The sequence below is a fragment of the Furipterus horrens genome, unplaced genomic scaffold (genome assembly GCF_987537825.1).
Source record: "Furipterus horrens unplaced genomic scaffold, mFurHor1.1.pri manual_scaffold_3, whole genome shotgun sequence".
Lineage (NCBI taxonomy): Eukaryota > Metazoa > Chordata > Mammalia > Chiroptera > Furipteridae > Furipterus > Furipterus horrens.
Window position 1 is genome coordinate 36,145,640 of NW_028327173.1, and position 18,849 is coordinate 36,164,488.

General features: G+C 35.2%; 1 protein-coding gene across 7 annotated transcripts in view; it reads right to left on the minus strand.

Moving 5' to 3' along the window:
* Window positions 1–18,849, minus strand: part of TUT4 (terminal uridylyl transferase 4) — a 118,626-nt gene that overhangs the window by 27,182 nt on the left and 72,595 nt on the right. For all 7 annotated transcript variants that reach the window (XM_090269466.1, XM_090269465.1, XM_090269463.1 and 4 more), the window contains 9 exons: window positions 18,466–18,640; window positions 16,056–16,747; window positions 10,773–10,923; window positions 9,409–9,495; window positions 6,514–6,617; window positions 3,245–3,302; window positions 3,052–3,155; window positions 2,684–2,773; window positions 497–610 (listed from right to left, as the gene is read on the minus strand). In XM_090269466.1, coding sequence (XP_090125592.1) covers window positions 497–610; window positions 2,684–2,773; window positions 3,052–3,155; window positions 3,245–3,302; window positions 6,514–6,617; window positions 9,409–9,495; window positions 10,773–10,923; window positions 16,056–16,747; window positions 18,466–18,640 — 1,575 coding nt within the window. The remainder of the gene's footprint in view (window positions 1–496; window positions 611–2,683; window positions 2,774–3,051; window positions 3,156–3,244; window positions 3,303–6,513; window positions 6,618–9,408; window positions 9,496–10,772; window positions 10,924–16,055; window positions 16,748–18,465; window positions 18,641–18,849) is intronic.

An 18,849-nucleotide genomic window follows, 5' to 3' on the forward strand; every position in this document is an offset into this window, starting at 1 on the left:
TCTTCTGATGTGTATTTTTATGCTTACTGCAATTAATATGACCTTACAGAGATAAGAAAGAATTTCCTTGGGTTTTCTCTCAACCGAACTTCACAAAGTTGAACAAAACATAAACAGAAATAAATCAAGCTTCCTTGTCAGGGAAAAGCAGAGAATACTATGGAGAGAAAAAACTTATGTATTTGCATCTGAGAGACTAATATATGAGTTCATGGATGGCTATATAAATTATATAATGATCTGCAGAATTCTGACTATAAAATACAAAAATGTTGCAAAAGATACTCAATAGTACTATTCATCTAATATTCTTTTGGTAGCCTACATACCCCATAATAAAGTTTTCAAAAAGGTTCATTGTTTGATTAATGGAAGAAGAAAACTTAGAATGTCATGATGGGAAAATCCTTCATGATCGCATGAACTGAGCAAGATCTACGTGTATAGATTGATTGTTTTCACAATAAGCTCCTCTATAGTTTTCTTAAACACCTACCTCTTGTAGAACTGGGATAACGGGTGGTTTTCTCTGCTGTAGAAAGTACAGCACCATAAGGATATAAGCATATGAAGATAAACTTCCCCTGGAAGCATCGCCAATATCACATCGCTAAAGAAACATAACAATGATTGAAAATAAAAACTTCAGAATCTTACTCCATGCAGAAATATTGACTGATTTGAGACACTTTTTTAAGCCCATCAAACTGGCAAATATCCAAAAGTTCAATAACAAAATGTCATAGAGGGTATAATAAACAAGGTACCTAGACATTACAGATGACAGTATAAATTAGCATAAACTCTATGAAGAATTATTTAGCAATATCAAAGTTACAAAAGCACATTTCCTTTCATCTGGCAGCTCTGTTCCAAGAATTCATCCAGCAAATATACCAAAAAACATATAAAATGGCTAAATAAGTTTTTTTAATTGTAGCACTGTTTTAATAGCAAAACATCAGAAACAAGTTAAGGCTCATCAGTAAAGCACAGATTTTAAAAACTGACTTGAGTATCCACCTATGGATTAGTATGTAGTTACTTTAAAAGACCAAAGAAGCTCTTATATACATATAAAAATAAGCTCCAGTATCTGTTGCTCGGGGCAGGGGGGCGGGGGGGGGGGGGAGCAAAGTGCAAAACACTGTTTTCATTGTGTTTATACCTGTAATAAAAATGAGGTAGGAATTTTTTCTTTTTAATCCTCACCCAAGAACATGCTTATTGGTTTTAGAGGGGAAGGGAGGGAGAGAAGGAGGGAGAGAAACAATAATGCAAGAAGAAAAACATTAATGAGTTGCTTCTCACACATACCCCAACCAGTGACCAAACCTGCAACCTAGGTATGTGCCCTGACCGAGAATTGAACTCATGACCTTTTGGTTACAGGATGACATGCCAACCAACTGAGCCACACCAGCTAGGGGAAGGAAGGTAGGAAATGTATGCACTGATATATTCCTAGAATAGAGAACTTTTGACAATGGTGGCCTCCAACAAGAGGCACTGATTGGCTAGGCAGAAGGTGTGGAAGGGAGATTTTCCATCATAAACCACTTTAGACTTTTTGAATTCTGAACCACACAAATATGCTGGATATTAAAAAAAACTTTTTTTGGCCTGCGAGCCAAGTGTTGCTGGTTCAATTCCCAGTCATGGCACATGACTAGGTTGCATGTCAGGTCCCTAGTTGGGGACGCAAGTGAGAGGCAATCACACAGTGATCTTTCTCTCCCTCTCTCCTTTCCCCTCTCTCTACAAATAAATAAATAAACAAATAAATAAATTATTCAAAAAAAACTTTTTTAATTAAAAAGAAAATACTCTAGCCCTGGCAGGTGGCTCAGCTGCTTAGAGCTCCGTACCGCACATCAACAGTGTATGGGTTCGATCCCCAGTCACTTGATTTCATTACTAAAACTCCATGGAGTACAGAACTATCACAATGGAGAATTTTTATAAGGTTAATCAAAAAAAAGTAGCTCTTATCAAATATTATTTGTAGTATGTAGCTAAATACCTTTCTTTTCTAAGATAACCTCTGTCCACAAAGACATGTACAGGGATATGTAAACAAATATGTTCCCCGTTCAAAGAGTGGGCTTTATGAGATGAAAATGTGACTGAGTCACTCCTTTACTAAACCCTTCCACCAACATATTCATAACTATTAACTGAGCATCTACCATAAATAAGGCACTACAGTGAACTAGGTCTCAACAGAGGTCTCCACCCTCATGGAGTTACAAACTTAGCAAAGAAAACAATAAAACCAAATCCAGTATTGTGTTATAAAAGTAATATATGGTTTTGTTGCCACTGGCTGGAAAAATGTATCACTAAGCCCAAATATCAGATTTCCTAACCCAAAGATTCTTAAATAAGATGGTATGACAGCTCTCATGCCCAGAACTGAAAATCATTATTACACTGATAAATTTGACCTGTAAGAAATTTTCTAGAGTTACATATGGAACTGGAGCATACACAGGAGAAAAACTAAGAATCACCCTACTCTAATAGATATATATTTAAACCATTTAATATTCAGTGTTTATTTTTAAAAACTCAGGTGAACAAAACTCAGAAAATATTTTTCAGAAATCTGACATCAGTATGTTTCACTTTAATTATCGTAAGTCTTTACAACAAAGCAGATCATTAATATTTTAATAAATACCTTAGCAAACACTTTCATGGTATATCCCAAGTACTGCACTCTAGGATCAATAGCTGCATAAGTAGCTAGCATTCTAGTGTTATGTTGAGCCTGAAAAATAGTTACATATTTAGAAGCATTTCAAATTTATTAAAATTAACTCTAAAAATCAAATAAAGATATAATACATTCCAAAAATAACATATAAATGTAAAACTTAAAATACCTATAAATTAGATACACAATCTGAAGGAAATATCAAGATGATTAATTTTTCTCCCTTATACTGCTCACATTTAAAAGCTTTATATATAAAGGTATGGTCAATGATCTGTAAACTTTTTCAGTAAGTGTAAACATACCTGCCTCTATAAGAAACAGAAACTTACCAATGTATTATACAGACTGATATCGCCTTCTAAACCACTTCGTCTGTGTTCAAATTTTACTATAGGCACTTTGGCAGTAGTTATAGGCAAAATGTTTCTTAAACCTGATTAAAAATAAAACTTCATTAGGTTAAATAATTTCACAAAGCTAAAAATATTTTGTTGTTTTAAAGTTATAATTTCAAATTCATACCTGGATGTCTCTTAAGAATTTTTGCCAAATTTTCAATTATTTCCTTACAATTTAATTTCTAAAAAAAAAGAAGGAAATAAATAATAAAATCTGCCTGACTCAATTGGGCCTTTTACAAATTCTACTTTAATCTAGGCACTTAATACTAGCATTTAAAATCTCTAGCTATACGCTCTGTATAACCTACTCAAATATGTGGTCCATAAATCTGCAGTATCAGCATCATTTGGAAACAAAAGAAATGCAGAATCTCAGGCCCCACCTCAATCTAATGTATCAGAATCCACATTTTAACAAGATCCCCAAGTAATTCACATCCACATTAAAGTTTGAGAAGCAGAGAGACAAGAGCATAATGTTTTCAAATACACGAATAAACAACTACAGATGGGTTTGGTGAAGGCAAAACAGTATAGTGATTAAGAACACAGACTCTGAGAACTTAGGCAAACTTGAATTTAAATCTTTAATTACTGCCTAGCTATGTGACTTTGACCAGATTCTTAAACCCTCTGAGCTTCATACTACTATTCTATAAAATCGAGATAATCATAAACTCCTGCCCTATAGAATAATTAGAGGGATTACATGAGACACATATGTAAAGCATTCACCAGCATGCATGGCACAAGAGGCACTTCAAGTCGGTGAGCTATTTATTATTATTATGTTGATAAATAAAATAAAAATAATCCTATTATAACTAGCATCTACTTCTTCAAGAAAATTCTTACCTCTGAAAATTTAAATGTGTTGGTTTTTAAAAAACCAGACAGCGGAGTTGATATGGTAATGATATCCATAACATAAGAAACAGGGAAGATAATGGTATTATAAATTAACTGGATTAAGCTAAAGGGTATTTACATCAATGCCCACACTTACTACTAAAATCACTTTTGCATATCCCCAACATGCTCCTCTTTGCTAAAGAAAGTAGTAGCCATTGCAGCTTAACTTGGGGATTTCAAGGGAAACTTTAGTTACCAATCAACACAAAATGAGATGTTATTTTCCACTATACTATGTAATGACATAAATTTGTGCTAAATATTGAATTTTCAATTATGGCTCATCTGAAAGAAATTTATTCTTTTCCACTATTTCAACCTTCCAGTGTGAATAGCACTGATTATATATAACACATATATATGTTTACCTTAGTGATTAGAAGTATGATGATTAAATTTTATATAGAAGATACCTAAAACCCTAACCTCCTCCCTGGATAAAAATTGTTTTCTATTCCCTCAATTCTTTTTCTTCAAAATGGAGAGGGACATCTTTCCAGGTAGACTGCACTAAATAGAAATTAATTAAGAAGAACTAAAATATTTACAATTTCAATTTCTTTTTAGAACACGAAGATGTTTATAACAAACACCAGAAGCATTTTCTTAAGAGTCAGAAATAAGGATTTATCAGCCACCGCTGCCATCTCTACTCTGGTTGTTTCTAACAATTCTAAAACCACCTTTTGAAAAAACTATTTCAGAAACACATAGGTATACTATTCTTCTGAATTTTTTTATAATACAACAGAGGCTATATACTGACACCACTACAGATGCCAGAAGCTTGGCCTCACCCCAATCTTGCAAGCAGTCGATGGTTTTGAAACATAAATGCAACAGCTGTGCTGGTAAAGGAATAAGCAACTATAGGGCGCCCCTCCTTTTCTAGTTGCTGCTAGGAAGGCCTGAGACACATCTTCCCTGTCCAATCAGCCCCTTTCTTTACTGGAGCTTGGACAATCTTGTTCTCACTGTTGAGGCCTGTACACAAGGAACAAAAGCCCAAGTACCCACTCTCACTGATGAGACTGCTCTGGGGGAAGGTCTGCTCCTGGCATCTCACCATGGAACTTAGAAAGCTTTCAATTTCAGAAAGTAGTGGTTAGGTTCTACAGTACTATTAGTACTATTTTTCAGCTACATTGTGGGTTAAATAAATTACAGAGAAACGGTGAGATACAATGGAAAGAGCATGAACTCTGGAGTCAGACAGACCTGGGTATGAATCCCGGCTCCAACATTTTACTAGCTGTGAACTTGGGCAAGTCAGTTTATCTCTCAAAGCCTCAGTTTCCTCATCTGTAAAATGGGGGAAATTATCTACCTCGAAAGTGGTTGTTAGAGTGAAATGAGATAATGTATGTAAAAGTGTATACTGGGGAGTCAACAAATGTTAATTCCCCTCCTCACCCAAAATGAGTTTCTAAAAGCTACCCTATGTGTTACATGCTGTTGAGTTAGCTCTGCCTCCTGGAGACCCTATGAATAACTTATGTCCACAATGTCCTGTCCTCAATAGTACTGCTCATCTCCTGTGGACTCATGCCTACGGGCTTCTTCTATGAAGTCAATCCATCTTATATTTGGTCCTCCTTTTTTCCTACTGCCTTCTATTTCTCGTAGCATTATTGACTTTTCCAAAAAATCCTGACTTCTCATGATGTGCCCAAAGTAGGAAAGTTTCACTTTTGTCATTTTTGCCTCCAGCAATGTTTCAGGATTAATTTGCTCTAGAACCCCTTTTTTGTCTTTTTGGCAGACCAGGGTATCCATAGAGCTCTCTTCCAACGTCATATTTTAAATAAATCATTTTTTTTCCTATCAACCTTTTTCACTGTAAAATTATACTAGAACAAATCACTTATAACACTTGTTTCTATGGAAAAAAATGTGTTCTGAGTACCCCCAAATTGCAATGAGCTTGTAGAACACAAGCCATTTACAAATTAGACAACCACCTTTATTTTCTATCTTTTGTGATATAAAGACACCACCTAATGGAAGAAAAATGAAAAGACAGAGTGAGACCAACATTTATTACTGAAGCACCAGCTTCTCATTGGTTCCAATAAAAAAAAAATTCTAGGGGTGGGGGTAGGAGGGAATGGGGGAAAATGGGGGACAACTGTAATAGAAAATACAATAAATAAATTTTAAAAATAAAACACAATAAATAAAAAATTCAAACTCTATGGTATATGAACTTTTCCAAAAATTTATTACAAGCACTTAAACTCTCAGTGACATGCTTTTTTATCATAAAATTACTCAAACAGTAAATTTACTTATTTAAATATTTTAATGCCTTAAAATAATAATGCTAATGTTTTCACATTTGAAACATTGCTACTGCTAATATGTTTACACAAAGAATGACACCATACAGTTTTATCAATATTATGTACAAAATTAAAAATAGATTAACCACTGGAAGAAAATAAACTTCCACATTCCTTTCCAAATACTAACACTTACCTCTGCATTTTCGTGGCCTTCCAGGGTCATACAAATATCCAGATCACTATCACGAAATCCAAATCCATTCTTAGAAGAGCCAAATAAGCACAATCTTGCCTTTTCTAAGCAAAGAAAAATACAGTATTCCCTCACTTATCACGGGTATTATGTTCTAGACCCTTCCCCGCAATAGGTGAAAATCCGCGAAGTAGGAACCTTACATTTATTTTAGTATTTATATATATTTTAAGACTTTATAAACCCTTCCCACACACTTATAAACCGTTTCCGGTTCCTTATTAACCTTTCCCACTCCCTTATTAACCTTTTCCACACTTTTATAAACATTACTTATGTTCTTAAAACATATTCTACACTCTTAAACCTACGTAACTTTAACAACGTACATATGCAGTACTGCAAAATCCCACGATATAGCGAAAAATCCACAATAAATTATTAAATATATTTTTTAAAATCCCGCGATACAGTGAGGCCATATAAGTGAACCGCGATATAGAGAGGGACTACTGTATTTCAAAAGTTTTATAATTAGCCAGAAAGAGGAGTCTTCTATTACACACTTATGGCCTAACACAAATAATCTTGGCCAGTTCTATGACTCAAATTACCTACCATTGACAGACAGTGAAAAATTCCAAAATACTCATTTAAAGAGCAGATCTTTGGCTCAAGATCCCACACCGATATACCTAACTGATTCTTCCATTTTCCACAGACATCATAAATTCAACAAGTCAAAACTAAACTATGAACTTCATTTCAAACCTATTATTCCTATAATCCTTATGCTCAGCAAATAGTATCATCAACTCAACTGCCCAAGTCAGAACTATATTCATATGTGTGATGAACCCATCTCTCTCAACTTCCACATACAAAAAACCACCAAGTTAGTCCTTTAGCTTCTTCCAACTTAACTATCTCTTAAGTTCATCTACTTTTATTCATTCTCAACCACCACTACCAAGAGTTAAGATCAATATTTAGAGATCTATGTCTTGGAAACAGACTAGTTTTTCAAGGCACATTCAAGTAGTTTTACAAATATCACCTTAGTATTGGGTTGGTCAAAAAGTCTATTTTTTTTTTTTCCCATCAAAAGACACATTTTTCATTTTCACCAATAACTTTATTGATTTGGATATTTTGAGTAAGTCAGCTAACTCCCACAAGGTAAAACATTAATTATTCTCAATTAATGTCTCAATTTGATCACTATCAACTTCAGCTAGTCTGCCCAATTGTGGTGCATTGTCCAGAGAAATCTTCAGCATGAAAACTTCACAAACCACTTTTGACATGTTCCATCAGTCACAGCACCTTCTCAATACACAGCACAAATCTTATTTTTTTCTTTTGAGTTCCAGTTGAGTTTTTACCTTTCTTGAAATAATAAAGCATAATATGCCAAAAATGTTGCTTATTTTCTTTCATCTTCAATATTAAAATGGCTACACAAAAACTCACCAATTTTGGTAAGTTTTTTTTTTTTTAATGTACTCTGATATGACAGCTCTCATGATACAATCTAACAAAATTGTTGTGAATGAAGTTAAAGACAACTACACACTACCAGAGCCATCTTACAGAAAAAAAACAAAACAAACTTTTTGGCCAACCCAATATTTTATATGGAATTAATTCTCCTCCAAAAGTGAGCCAGTAATCCATTTGATACAAATTATGATAGGGTCATCCCCTCATCGTTAGTATCATTCACTATAGATGCCAATTCAAACAAGCTGTGACTTAACAGCATTGGGTTTTTCTCCCTATTAATTCTTGTAGACTATACATTTAGATAACAAATTCCATATTTTCAAAACTTAATCCTCTGATTCAGTTCTGATTCCCTACTTGAAATTTCAATGATAACTGAGAGATATAAAAGAAACTATCCTCATGAGCAAATAAAAATGTGCATCAGTTAAATGTAACAGGGACTTAGATTTGGTCAATACTTATATGCTAGCAAATGTAATTAAAAAGTGGAATCTTATAGCAGATAAAAGATTAGCTTTTAAAAGTACAAATACATTCTGATTATAAATCAACTATATTCTTTCCTAAAATATTTTGCCACATAACTCTTAATTCTTTTCAACCCTACACCCAAAACCTGCTCCTTCCGCTATTTTTGACATCTCAGTTAAATAGCACAATCCAATTACGGAGGTAAATACCTTGAAACTATCCTTGACTCCTTTATTTTACTTACATCTAACATGTAATGCATCAGCAAATTCTGTTGGTTCTACGTTCAAAATATATCCTAAATTTGAACACTTCTCATCTACTCTTCCAAATCACTGTGATATCTCACCTGAACTTATGCAACAGCCTTCTAAATGCTTTGCTTGCTTCTTTCCTTATGAATCTATACTCGGTTGTCTTAGATCATGTCACGTAAGTGTTAGAATCTTCCAGAAGCTCCTCATTAGACACTCAAAATTCAAAGTTCTTCTACCAACTTCTCTAAGACCCTAATAATCCATTCTCTAGGCTACCTCTCTAACCTCATCTTTCTAGTAAAGTCTACCTCACACACTCCAACCATACTGAGAATGTTCTCTACATGTTCATATAATTTGGTCCTTCATATTATTCACAGCTCTGCTAAAATGTCACCTTATCAGAGAGAACAACCATAACAACCCATCACTATCCTTTTAACTCTTGCACTTTAACAGCATTATTTCCTAATATTACATTACGTACATATTTTTTACTTGACTGTCATGAGAGGTTTCACCTCTTTTATCAGCACTGTATCCCCAGCACCTAGAATAGTTTCTAACATAAAACATTCCATAAACACTTTAAATATATGCATGAAACTCAAACCAAGTGACCGTAATAACCAAACGATAATTTTAACATATAACATACCATCATATTCTTTTTGAATAAACTTTTCCAAGCTGATTAAAATTTGCTCCCTGTTGTGTTGTTCAGAGAAAGGTGGTGATAACTCATCTAAATTTAAAAAAGAAAAGGAAAATAAAATCTGAAAAAAATCTTCCATTTTTTACCCTAAAAACTCAACTTGAATTTATTATTTGTTAACTTCTAAGACTATAAGAATCATCAATGTTACTAGGGAAAGAAGGGGCAGAAGAAGAGCAAAAATATACTTTTTATAAATCTATATACATTTTACATAATTTTCCTTATGAAATAGCTACAAAATATATTTACTTCTACAAATTATTTGATATTGTTTTCTTCAGCTATTCCACTCTCTCCCATATACATGCTCATTTTTCCCTCCTGGTGAGACTAATACTCGTACTGTTACACTAGGTACCTGACCTATTCAAATCAAACAGTTGCCAAAAATGCCTGGTCAAAATGTACATCTTCCCTATAAGCTGCTTTACCCAACCAGTCTTCAAAGACCTTTCCTTAACTAAATTTCCTTAGTTCTCCAAACTGCTTGCCAGTTCAGTTTATACTGTCCTTTCAGGCTTCTAGATGTTTCATTTATATTTATCTTATTTTTCTAAATAAGACCATATACATATACATAAAATATCTTTATAGCCTTATCTCCCTCTATTGCCTTTCTTATACTCCACCAAATATAAGGCAGTTATTCTCCCAAATTAAACACACTTTGGTTTTATGCATAATCTCCTGTACCTGAAAATGTAGTTCAAGGTCCAACTCAAATGTCACACCATTAATTCCAACTCCTCTCATCTATCCCAGTTAAAACTGTATTTGCACTGCATTTTGTTTACCACTACTAAAGTGTGCAACACATTCTGCTTCCAATTATGGCAATGTTCATACATGTCTAATACATCCATTTAGAGCGGCACTGTGCAAAAACATTGCATTGATAAAAATGTTCTCTATCTAGACTGTCTAATACAGTAGTTACTAGAAAACATGTAGCTATTCAGTACTTGAGGTGTGGCTAGTATAACTGAGGAATTTAATTATTCATTTCTGTTAATTTTAATTCATTAAAATTTAAATAGCCACATATAGCCAGTGGCTACTATATTAGCACAAATCCAGAGTCTAAGCTCCTTAAAAGCAACATATATGGACTCTGTATTCCTCTTGCCATTTACCACATTGCACAATGGGCATTTAATAGATATCTATAGTTGGCTCTCTATTAAACTATTCAAAAACTTCCACCAAAACAAATGTAAGCAAACTATTTTTAAATAAGAAAAAAATAAATATTCAAAATCTAAGAAAGAAACTAGTTTCAGTATTTCTAATAATAAAAGACTTACCAAAACATCTTTTACATACTAAATCAAGTATTTCCCGAAATCTATTTGTCATTGGTGGCAGAGGCTTTAGATCAATTTTCCTGAAATCCTCTGGGCAATCATTTTTGGAATGGCCATCCTTTTTGCAGATGCTGCATACTATCGTTGGTGGCTACACAAAGGCAAAAAATAATTAATCTAATAAACTATTGAGCAACTTGATCATTACTTAAAAAGCAGGTCCAAAAAGAGTATTTTATGTAGCTCAGTTCTGATAACCTGTGCTTTCAGGAGACTGGGGGGTGGGAGGCAGAGCATGTTAATGAAATGCATGGTTAAATGTAAAAAGAATATTTTGAGCCAACCACTTTACTTTCTTTCCCACTAAAATGGTATTATCAAGGATTAGCTTTACCTGTAGCTGTAAAATAAAATAACAAGAGATGCAAAGGTATGGGTTAATTCAAACAGTTTGATCACCCCCTAAATCAAATACATGCATTACAATTTAATCTATTAAGATCTTTAACAAAGTAGATTACAGTCATATATCGCTTAACGACGGGGGATCAACGCATCATCAGGCGATTTTGTAATTCTGCAAACATCATAGAGTACACTTACATAAACCTAAATGGTACAGCCTACTATACACAAAGGTTATAAGGTATAGCCTACTGCTCCTAGGTTACAAGCCTGTACAGTATGTTACTGTACTGAATACTGTAGGTAATGGTAACATATTGGTATTGTATATCTAATAGAAAAAGTACAGTAAAACAGTAAAAATATGACATAAAAATGTGTGCTGGTGTGTGAGCGTGCATTTGGAGGGCAAAGGGAAGGCTGTGGATGGAGGTACCATGGGAGGGGAAATGGACATCAAGAAAGGAGAGAGGGAAAGAAGAGAAGGGAGGGAGAAAAGAGATTGAAAGAGACCCAGAGAGATAGAGATTGAGATGAGAAATAATAAGAGTGGGAGGGGCTTCCGGTCAAGATGGAGGCATAGGTAGACACACTTCGTCTCCCTCCACAACTAAAAAGGAATACAACTACAGTACCTCAAAACTAAAAACATCCAGAAACACCAGAAAATCAAACTGCATGAAGTCCAAACACAAATATATAAAGAAGAAATACCATTCAGGCAGGTAGGAGGGGTGAAGCCCGGACAGAGAGGACCTGGTGCGGTGGTGGTAGTTGCAGCAGCACGAGCAGCAACGCAGTGACTCTAGCCCCTTGACAGAAAGCATAATTACACATTTAAAAAGTAAGGAGGGGCCCTGGCTGCTGTGGCTCAGTGGATTAAGCATCGGCCTGCGAGCCAAGTGTCACTGGTTTGATTCCCAGTCAGGGCACATGAATGGGTTGTACATCAGGTCCCCAGCTGGGGGCACGAGTGAGAGGCAACCACACAGTGATGTTTCTCTCCCTCTCTTTCTCCTTTCCCCTCTTTCTAAAAATAAAATAAAACAAATAATTAAAAAAAAAAAAACAAAGTAGGGAGGGACACCAGGGGAACAATCCCAGCTGCAGACCAAACAGTGCAGCTCAAAGCAGAGGCAGCAGCAAGCAATGGCTGTAGCCAGCCAGCTGAAAGCACAGCCACACATTATAAAAGTAGGGAGGAACACCTGGGGGGCGATCCTAGCCCCAGACCAAACCAAGCAGCTCAAAGCTCCAGTGCCAGGGAAAATAAAACCACATTGCTTCTGACTGTGAAAACAAGTGGGAGTTGGGCGGAGAAAGAAACTGCCAGTCTCTCAGCAAAGTCTGTTTCTTTAGAGGGCCCCCAAGGTCCTAGAACATCTGCAAACCCCCAAACTCTGAGTATGACCAACCAGGACAACAGCTTGAAAGACACCAGTACCGTACAGGAAGTGGGAGAAGAGCCTAGAAAAAGGGCAAGTGTTGAGCAAGCGGCATTGTTTCCTCTAAGAAGCCTCTCCCACATACAGCGCCACCACATAACGTGGTGAAGCATGTCGCCCCGCATTGATTAATACCTAAGGTTCCGCCCCATACAATGTAACAGATGTGACAGCTCTACCTAAGACACAGAGGCAAACACAAGAGTCTGTCAAGTTGAGGAGACAGAGAAATATGGCCCAAAGGAGGGAGCAGACCAAGGTTCCAATGGGAGAACTCAGCGACCAGGAGATAACCAACCAACCAGACACAGAGTTCAAAACACTGGTGATAACGATGCTTACAAATCTGACAAACATGCTTGAGTATGGCAAACCCATAAGGAAAGAAGTGAAGGCTATGCTAAGTGAAACGAAGGAAAATCCACACAAAACCAATGGTGAAAGGAAGGAAACCGGGGTTCAAATCAATGATTTGAAACATAAGGAAGAAATGAACAACCAGTATAGAATGAAGAAACAAGAACTGAAAAAAATAAGGAGAAGCTTAGGAACCTCTGGGACAACTTTAAACATGCCAACATCCAAACCACAGGAAAAGAGGAACCTGAGCAAGAAACTGAAAATTTATGTGAAAAAATAATGAAGGAAAACTTCCCTAATTTGGCATACAGTCCAGGAAGCACAGAGTTCCAAACAAGATAGACCCAAAGAGGACCACACCAAGACACATCATAATTAAAATGCCAAAGGTTAAAGATAAAGAGAGAATCTTAAAAACAGCAAGAGAAAATAAGAGAGTTACCCACGAAGGGGTTCCTATGAGACTATCAGCTGATTTCTCAAAAAAAAACTTTGCAGGCAAGAAGGGGCTGGCAAGAAGCATTCAATGTGATGAAAAGCAAGAACCTACAACCAAGATTACTCTATCCAGCAAAGCTATCATTTAGAATGAAAAGGCAGGTAAAGTGCTTCCCAGACAAGGTAAAGCTAAAGGAGTTCATCATCACCAAGCCATTACTACATGAAATGTTAAAGGGACTTATTTAAGAAAAATATCAAATCTATGAACATTAAAATGACAACAAACTCACATCAACAACAGAATCTGAAGTATAAAAACATAAACAAACTAAACAAACAACCAGAATAGGAACAGAATCATAGGTATGGGGATCATCTGGAAGGTTATCAGCTGGGAGGGGGAAGAGGGGAGAAATGGGGAAATGGTGCAGGGATTAAGAAGCATAATGGTCAGTACAAAATAGACAGGGGGTTAGTTGAGAATAATATAAGAAAGGCTGAAGCCAAAGAACTTATATGCACAACCCATGGACATGAACTAAGGGGGCGGGGGGTTACTGTAGGAAAGGGGGTAACTGGGTGGAGGGGAGTTAAAGGAAAACAATTGGGATAACTGTAACAACATGATCGATAAAATATATTTAATAAATAAATAATACAATAATAAATAACAGGAAAAAAAAGAGAGGAAGAGAAGGATAAAAAGAAACAGAGAGAAGGATGTGAACATGTGCAGGAGTGTGTGTGTGTGTGCGTGCGCATGCACAAGGGCTGGGACAGCCAGCTCTAAGCTCCCTCCTCCCCAGTTCTTGCTCCCTCTCCAACTCCAGCCTCAGCAGTGGCCAGGCACATAGCTGGTGGACAGCAATCTGAGCCTCCTATAAGCCACCCAGAGCTAGCAGTAAATTCAACACTGTAGTCATGTCCAACCTTTTCTTTCCACATCGAAAATAACCTTTTTGTTTATCATCTATTATAATCTTATGGGATTATCATTGTATATGTAGTCCATTGTTGACCAAAATGTCATTACGTGGTGCATGATCGTATAAAACAATTTCAAGACGCAACTTTCATTTCACGATAAATATTTTCTACTTTCAGAACCAATCCATCACAAAACCCTTGCTTGCCTAGTTGGTTTAATTTATTACATTAGTATGGTACTCAAGAAACCAAACTGTAGAGTTGAACTTTAAAAATAAATTAGCTTCATACAAAGGAACAACTCTTACGCAATATCCACAAACTTAACCTCAAAACCTACCCCACCATTTTCAATTTATTCTAAAGCACAAAAGAGCAGAGAGGTAGCTAAAACAGTAAAAATTTATCCCAACTACTTGGGAAAAAAAACAACCAACCAACCATATGGTACTACTCTGACCTGTCTGGTGTGGCTCAGTGGATTGAGTGCCAGCCTGAGAACCAAAGGCTCGCCAGGTCAATGCCCAGTCAGGGCACATGCCCGGGTTGCAGACTAGGTCCCCAAATGGGGGCGCACAAGAGGCAACCACACATTGATGTTTCTCTCTCTCTCTCTTTCTCCTCTCTCAAAAGATAAATAAATTAAATTAAATTAAATTAAAATAAAATAGTACTACTCTTTTCTTTATTGTAATACGCCTAGATCCTAGAATTAGCTTCTTCCTCCAGGGTTACCTGGACATTTACCTAGCTATGAACTCTGTTGCAAATTCTATACAGAAACCTCTATTTGTAGGAATGTGGTACTGTGGGCTAATTAACAGTAGTACCATTTCAAAGCTTTTTTTAAATGACATATTTTATTAGAGAATTCTAGAAATGTTATACATAACTAGAAAAAATTAAAACTGAAGAAACAGCTACCCTAAGATAAGTTTCCGGAGGGGCGGAGGGTATGCATGAAATGGAAGAAATATAAACTGCAGTTATATAATTAAGAGGCTTTTCTAAAAAATCTGCCATTTATTTCATCCTTTCAATAGTCCACATGGCCTAAATACTACAATCCAAACAAAAGCAATATATGTATCCCCACAAAGACAGAAAAAACACAGCATAGTAATTAGGTTAAAAAATTTTAAGTTGTGAATAAGTAATTATTAATAAAACAATTTTTGTTTTTAATATTCCACTTGGTTTACACGAAATCTATATAATTAGCACCCTGGGTGCTGATAATATTTCAATTACGTATATTGCACTTGAAGAAATGTGACTTAGTCAAAACGTTTGTTATTAACAAAGTAGTTATTGCTATATACTATTATGGTTCACAGACGTCATATTCTCATTCGTGGGGGGGAAAAACATTAGGTATTAAAAAAAAAAGGCAAAATTTAAAATATATGATGCCTTTTCCAAACTCATTTTCATAAAATATATGATGAATCCTTTCATATGTAAGTGAAGCAAACCAACTAGTAATAAAGTGCTAAAACTTTCTGGTGTTTTATATACATTGGTTAATAAGGCAACTATTAGCAGTAAAGCAGTAACTAAAATTAAATTATATACCAAAATATCATTCCAAAACAATTGTCTACACCATCATAGAAGCTATTTTTATACTTCTGTATCTAAAAACTATACAAACAGAGCTATACAACCACAACATCTTACAGATTGTTTACAAACTGTATCCTACCTTGCCAGAGGTTAAAATAAACTTATCAAACACATAACGTAGTTCCTGGGTGACATGGTTATCATCATCATTAAGGTCAGAAGCATCTTCTCCAGCTTTGCAGTTGCAAGAGGTAGCAGATGTGTCGGTGCACACAATCTGATATGAGTTCTCTGTTCCTAAATTTGACCTGCAGTCTTTACCAACAGATCCATTTGGGTCAGAGAATTTATAATCAATGCAGTTACACTGGCTGAGCTCCTTTTTCAAACAAATTTCTGAAGGCGCTAAATCATCTTGTTTCTTAATTGATTTTGGCTCTAATTCACTTGCAGAAAGAGATGAAGATTCCTGTCCATGTTCAGCCAAAACTTGTTCATTTACCAACAAACTGTCATCTTCAGTAATACATCTCTGTGATGTACATTTCAATTCATCATGTTTTTCAGGTTGACTTCTTTCTGCATTTATTTTTTCTGTGCTCTCCCCAAGTTGAATGCAACAATTTGATGTCATATTGTCAGACTTCACTGGTTTCTTATTGCTTATTTTCCCCTTCTCTTTTTTCATGGAATCCATTGTAGATTTATCTGCACCCGTCCTCTGAGGACAGGCAAAATATCGATAAGCTGCCCGGAATCTCTCCACAACATATTCATAAACGAGCTGGCTGTTTAAGCTCCGTGCAACATTCCTCTTGACTGAAAATGGATCTAAGAAAAAGGAAAATGGTCAGTAGCTAAGTGTCTACTAACAAACTACATTTCCAAGCTTACAAACTTCTTAACTGCTAGATTGTGAGCAAAGTACAGTTTCCCAAAATTTTTCTAAACTGAAATTCCAATGAGATTCCCTGCAAACTGAGTAGGGGAAATACAATAGCAACATCTTTTCCTTTGTCTCTGTCATAAAATTAAAAAAAAAAACCTTTAGAAAAGAATTAAAAGTCTAATAATAAGATAATTAATGAGAGAATTGTTGAGAAGTCCAACTCAGTAATTACATAATGTCAATGATGAAACTGCTGGAAACGGCTATGCCAATATGCCTCCCTATAGTGTCACTGAATGAAATTTTTCAAGCTCTGGAACCCATTAATAATTTTCATTGCCATAGTATTCTTTAGTTACATACTCCTTACCTTTTAAACAAAAATATAACCTAAACTCTCAAAGCTTCAAGTTAAAAAAATACTGATTTTAGGATTTAACTTTAGTGAAATCAGAAAATTAGAAAGGAGAAACACAGAGTAGGAACAGAGCTAAGAAAGTAAAAATTATACCAGAATTTAAATTTCATTCCTTCTAGAGAGAGAGGAAGGGAAAGAAACATTAATGAGAGAGAGAGAGAAACATCCCATACACACCCAGACCAGGCATCGAACCTGCAACCTAGTTTGTGCCCTGACCGGGAATGGAACCTGCAACCTTTCAGGACAATGCTCCAACTGAGCCACAGTGGCCAGAGTGGGTTTTGGATTGTTTAAGCCACAAATACAAATATGCCAAGGAAGAAAGGACAGTACCATCCAAAAAACAATACACATTTTTTCCACTGCTGAAGATCACTAAGTAAAAGGATTAGCAGGCCAGGATTGTTACCACTGAAGCATCGTTTACTTTTATCTATATACAGGTTTTAAAAAGCTTTTCCTGGCCTCTTTCCTCCTTATAGAAGAAAAAAAAAAAGAAGAGAAATTATGATAGCTGCAGGTTTCAGAGCTCATTTATTTACTCTATGTAAGAGAGTTTAAGATGTGAGGACATGCTTGAGTGTACAAAAATATTTTGGGGTTCAATTCACACTAGAGAAGGCCAGGAGAAGACTGAGGGATGTGGAAGCTCGACAAACTAAAATGATGGACAGAAATTCAATTTCCTATCTCTAAAATGTAAGTAAAAATATTGTAGAATTCAAAATTTTGATTAAGAATTTAAAAGTGATTTTACTAATTCTGTACCCTTAAAGAACTTATTGTTCTTGGGATTTGATGTGAAATCTGTTTTGTCAACATCAACTGTTCTTTTTTTCTTTAGCTTAGTCACATTTAACTGATGAGGTCATTTAGAACACAACAAAAACCTGTATTTAAAAATTATACTTGAAAATCATGACACAAATTTAATCAAAAAGATCTTATAGTCCTATAACTATTCTCTTTTTTATATGTTTGAAAATTTTCATACTTAAAAATTAAAATAAAGACATGTAAATAAGTTAATAACCCTAACCAATATAATATTTACAGATGGGCAACATTTAAATGAGTGTTAATCCTATAAACTATAATTGACTTGATAATTTATTTAATATATAATGACAACCTAGTGGCATATAGTGTTACAAAGCCAAAGGATAAAATTTATAACTGTATTAAAAACAGATAATGAGTAGCACACAAAAATTACTCTCCAAATGAAATATATCTTACCTTCAATGGCTATTCGCCTTTTAGGCCAGTTTTTGTTTTCTCGTGTTAAAATATCTTTTGTCCGTACACATATAACATATTCCTCCAAAGCAAAATCCAGTGTATAAAATTTTAGCAGCTCTAACCATAATTGTCCCAGGGATACCTGATTTGGTGTTTCCAATGTTAAAGGAGACTGGAAAAGAAAAAATACTTTTCATTTAAGCACTATGAAACTAAAGAATCATTTACTTTTCAGTTTTAAAAAACCTTAGAGATCACTTTTTTCAAAAACTGAGCATAAAGAAGCAATTTGCCAAAAAGTAGTTCGGGGCATAGCTGGGAACAGAGTTCCACTTTACTGACTCCTAGAATTCTGTTCTTTCCACTAGACCTATGATTCTC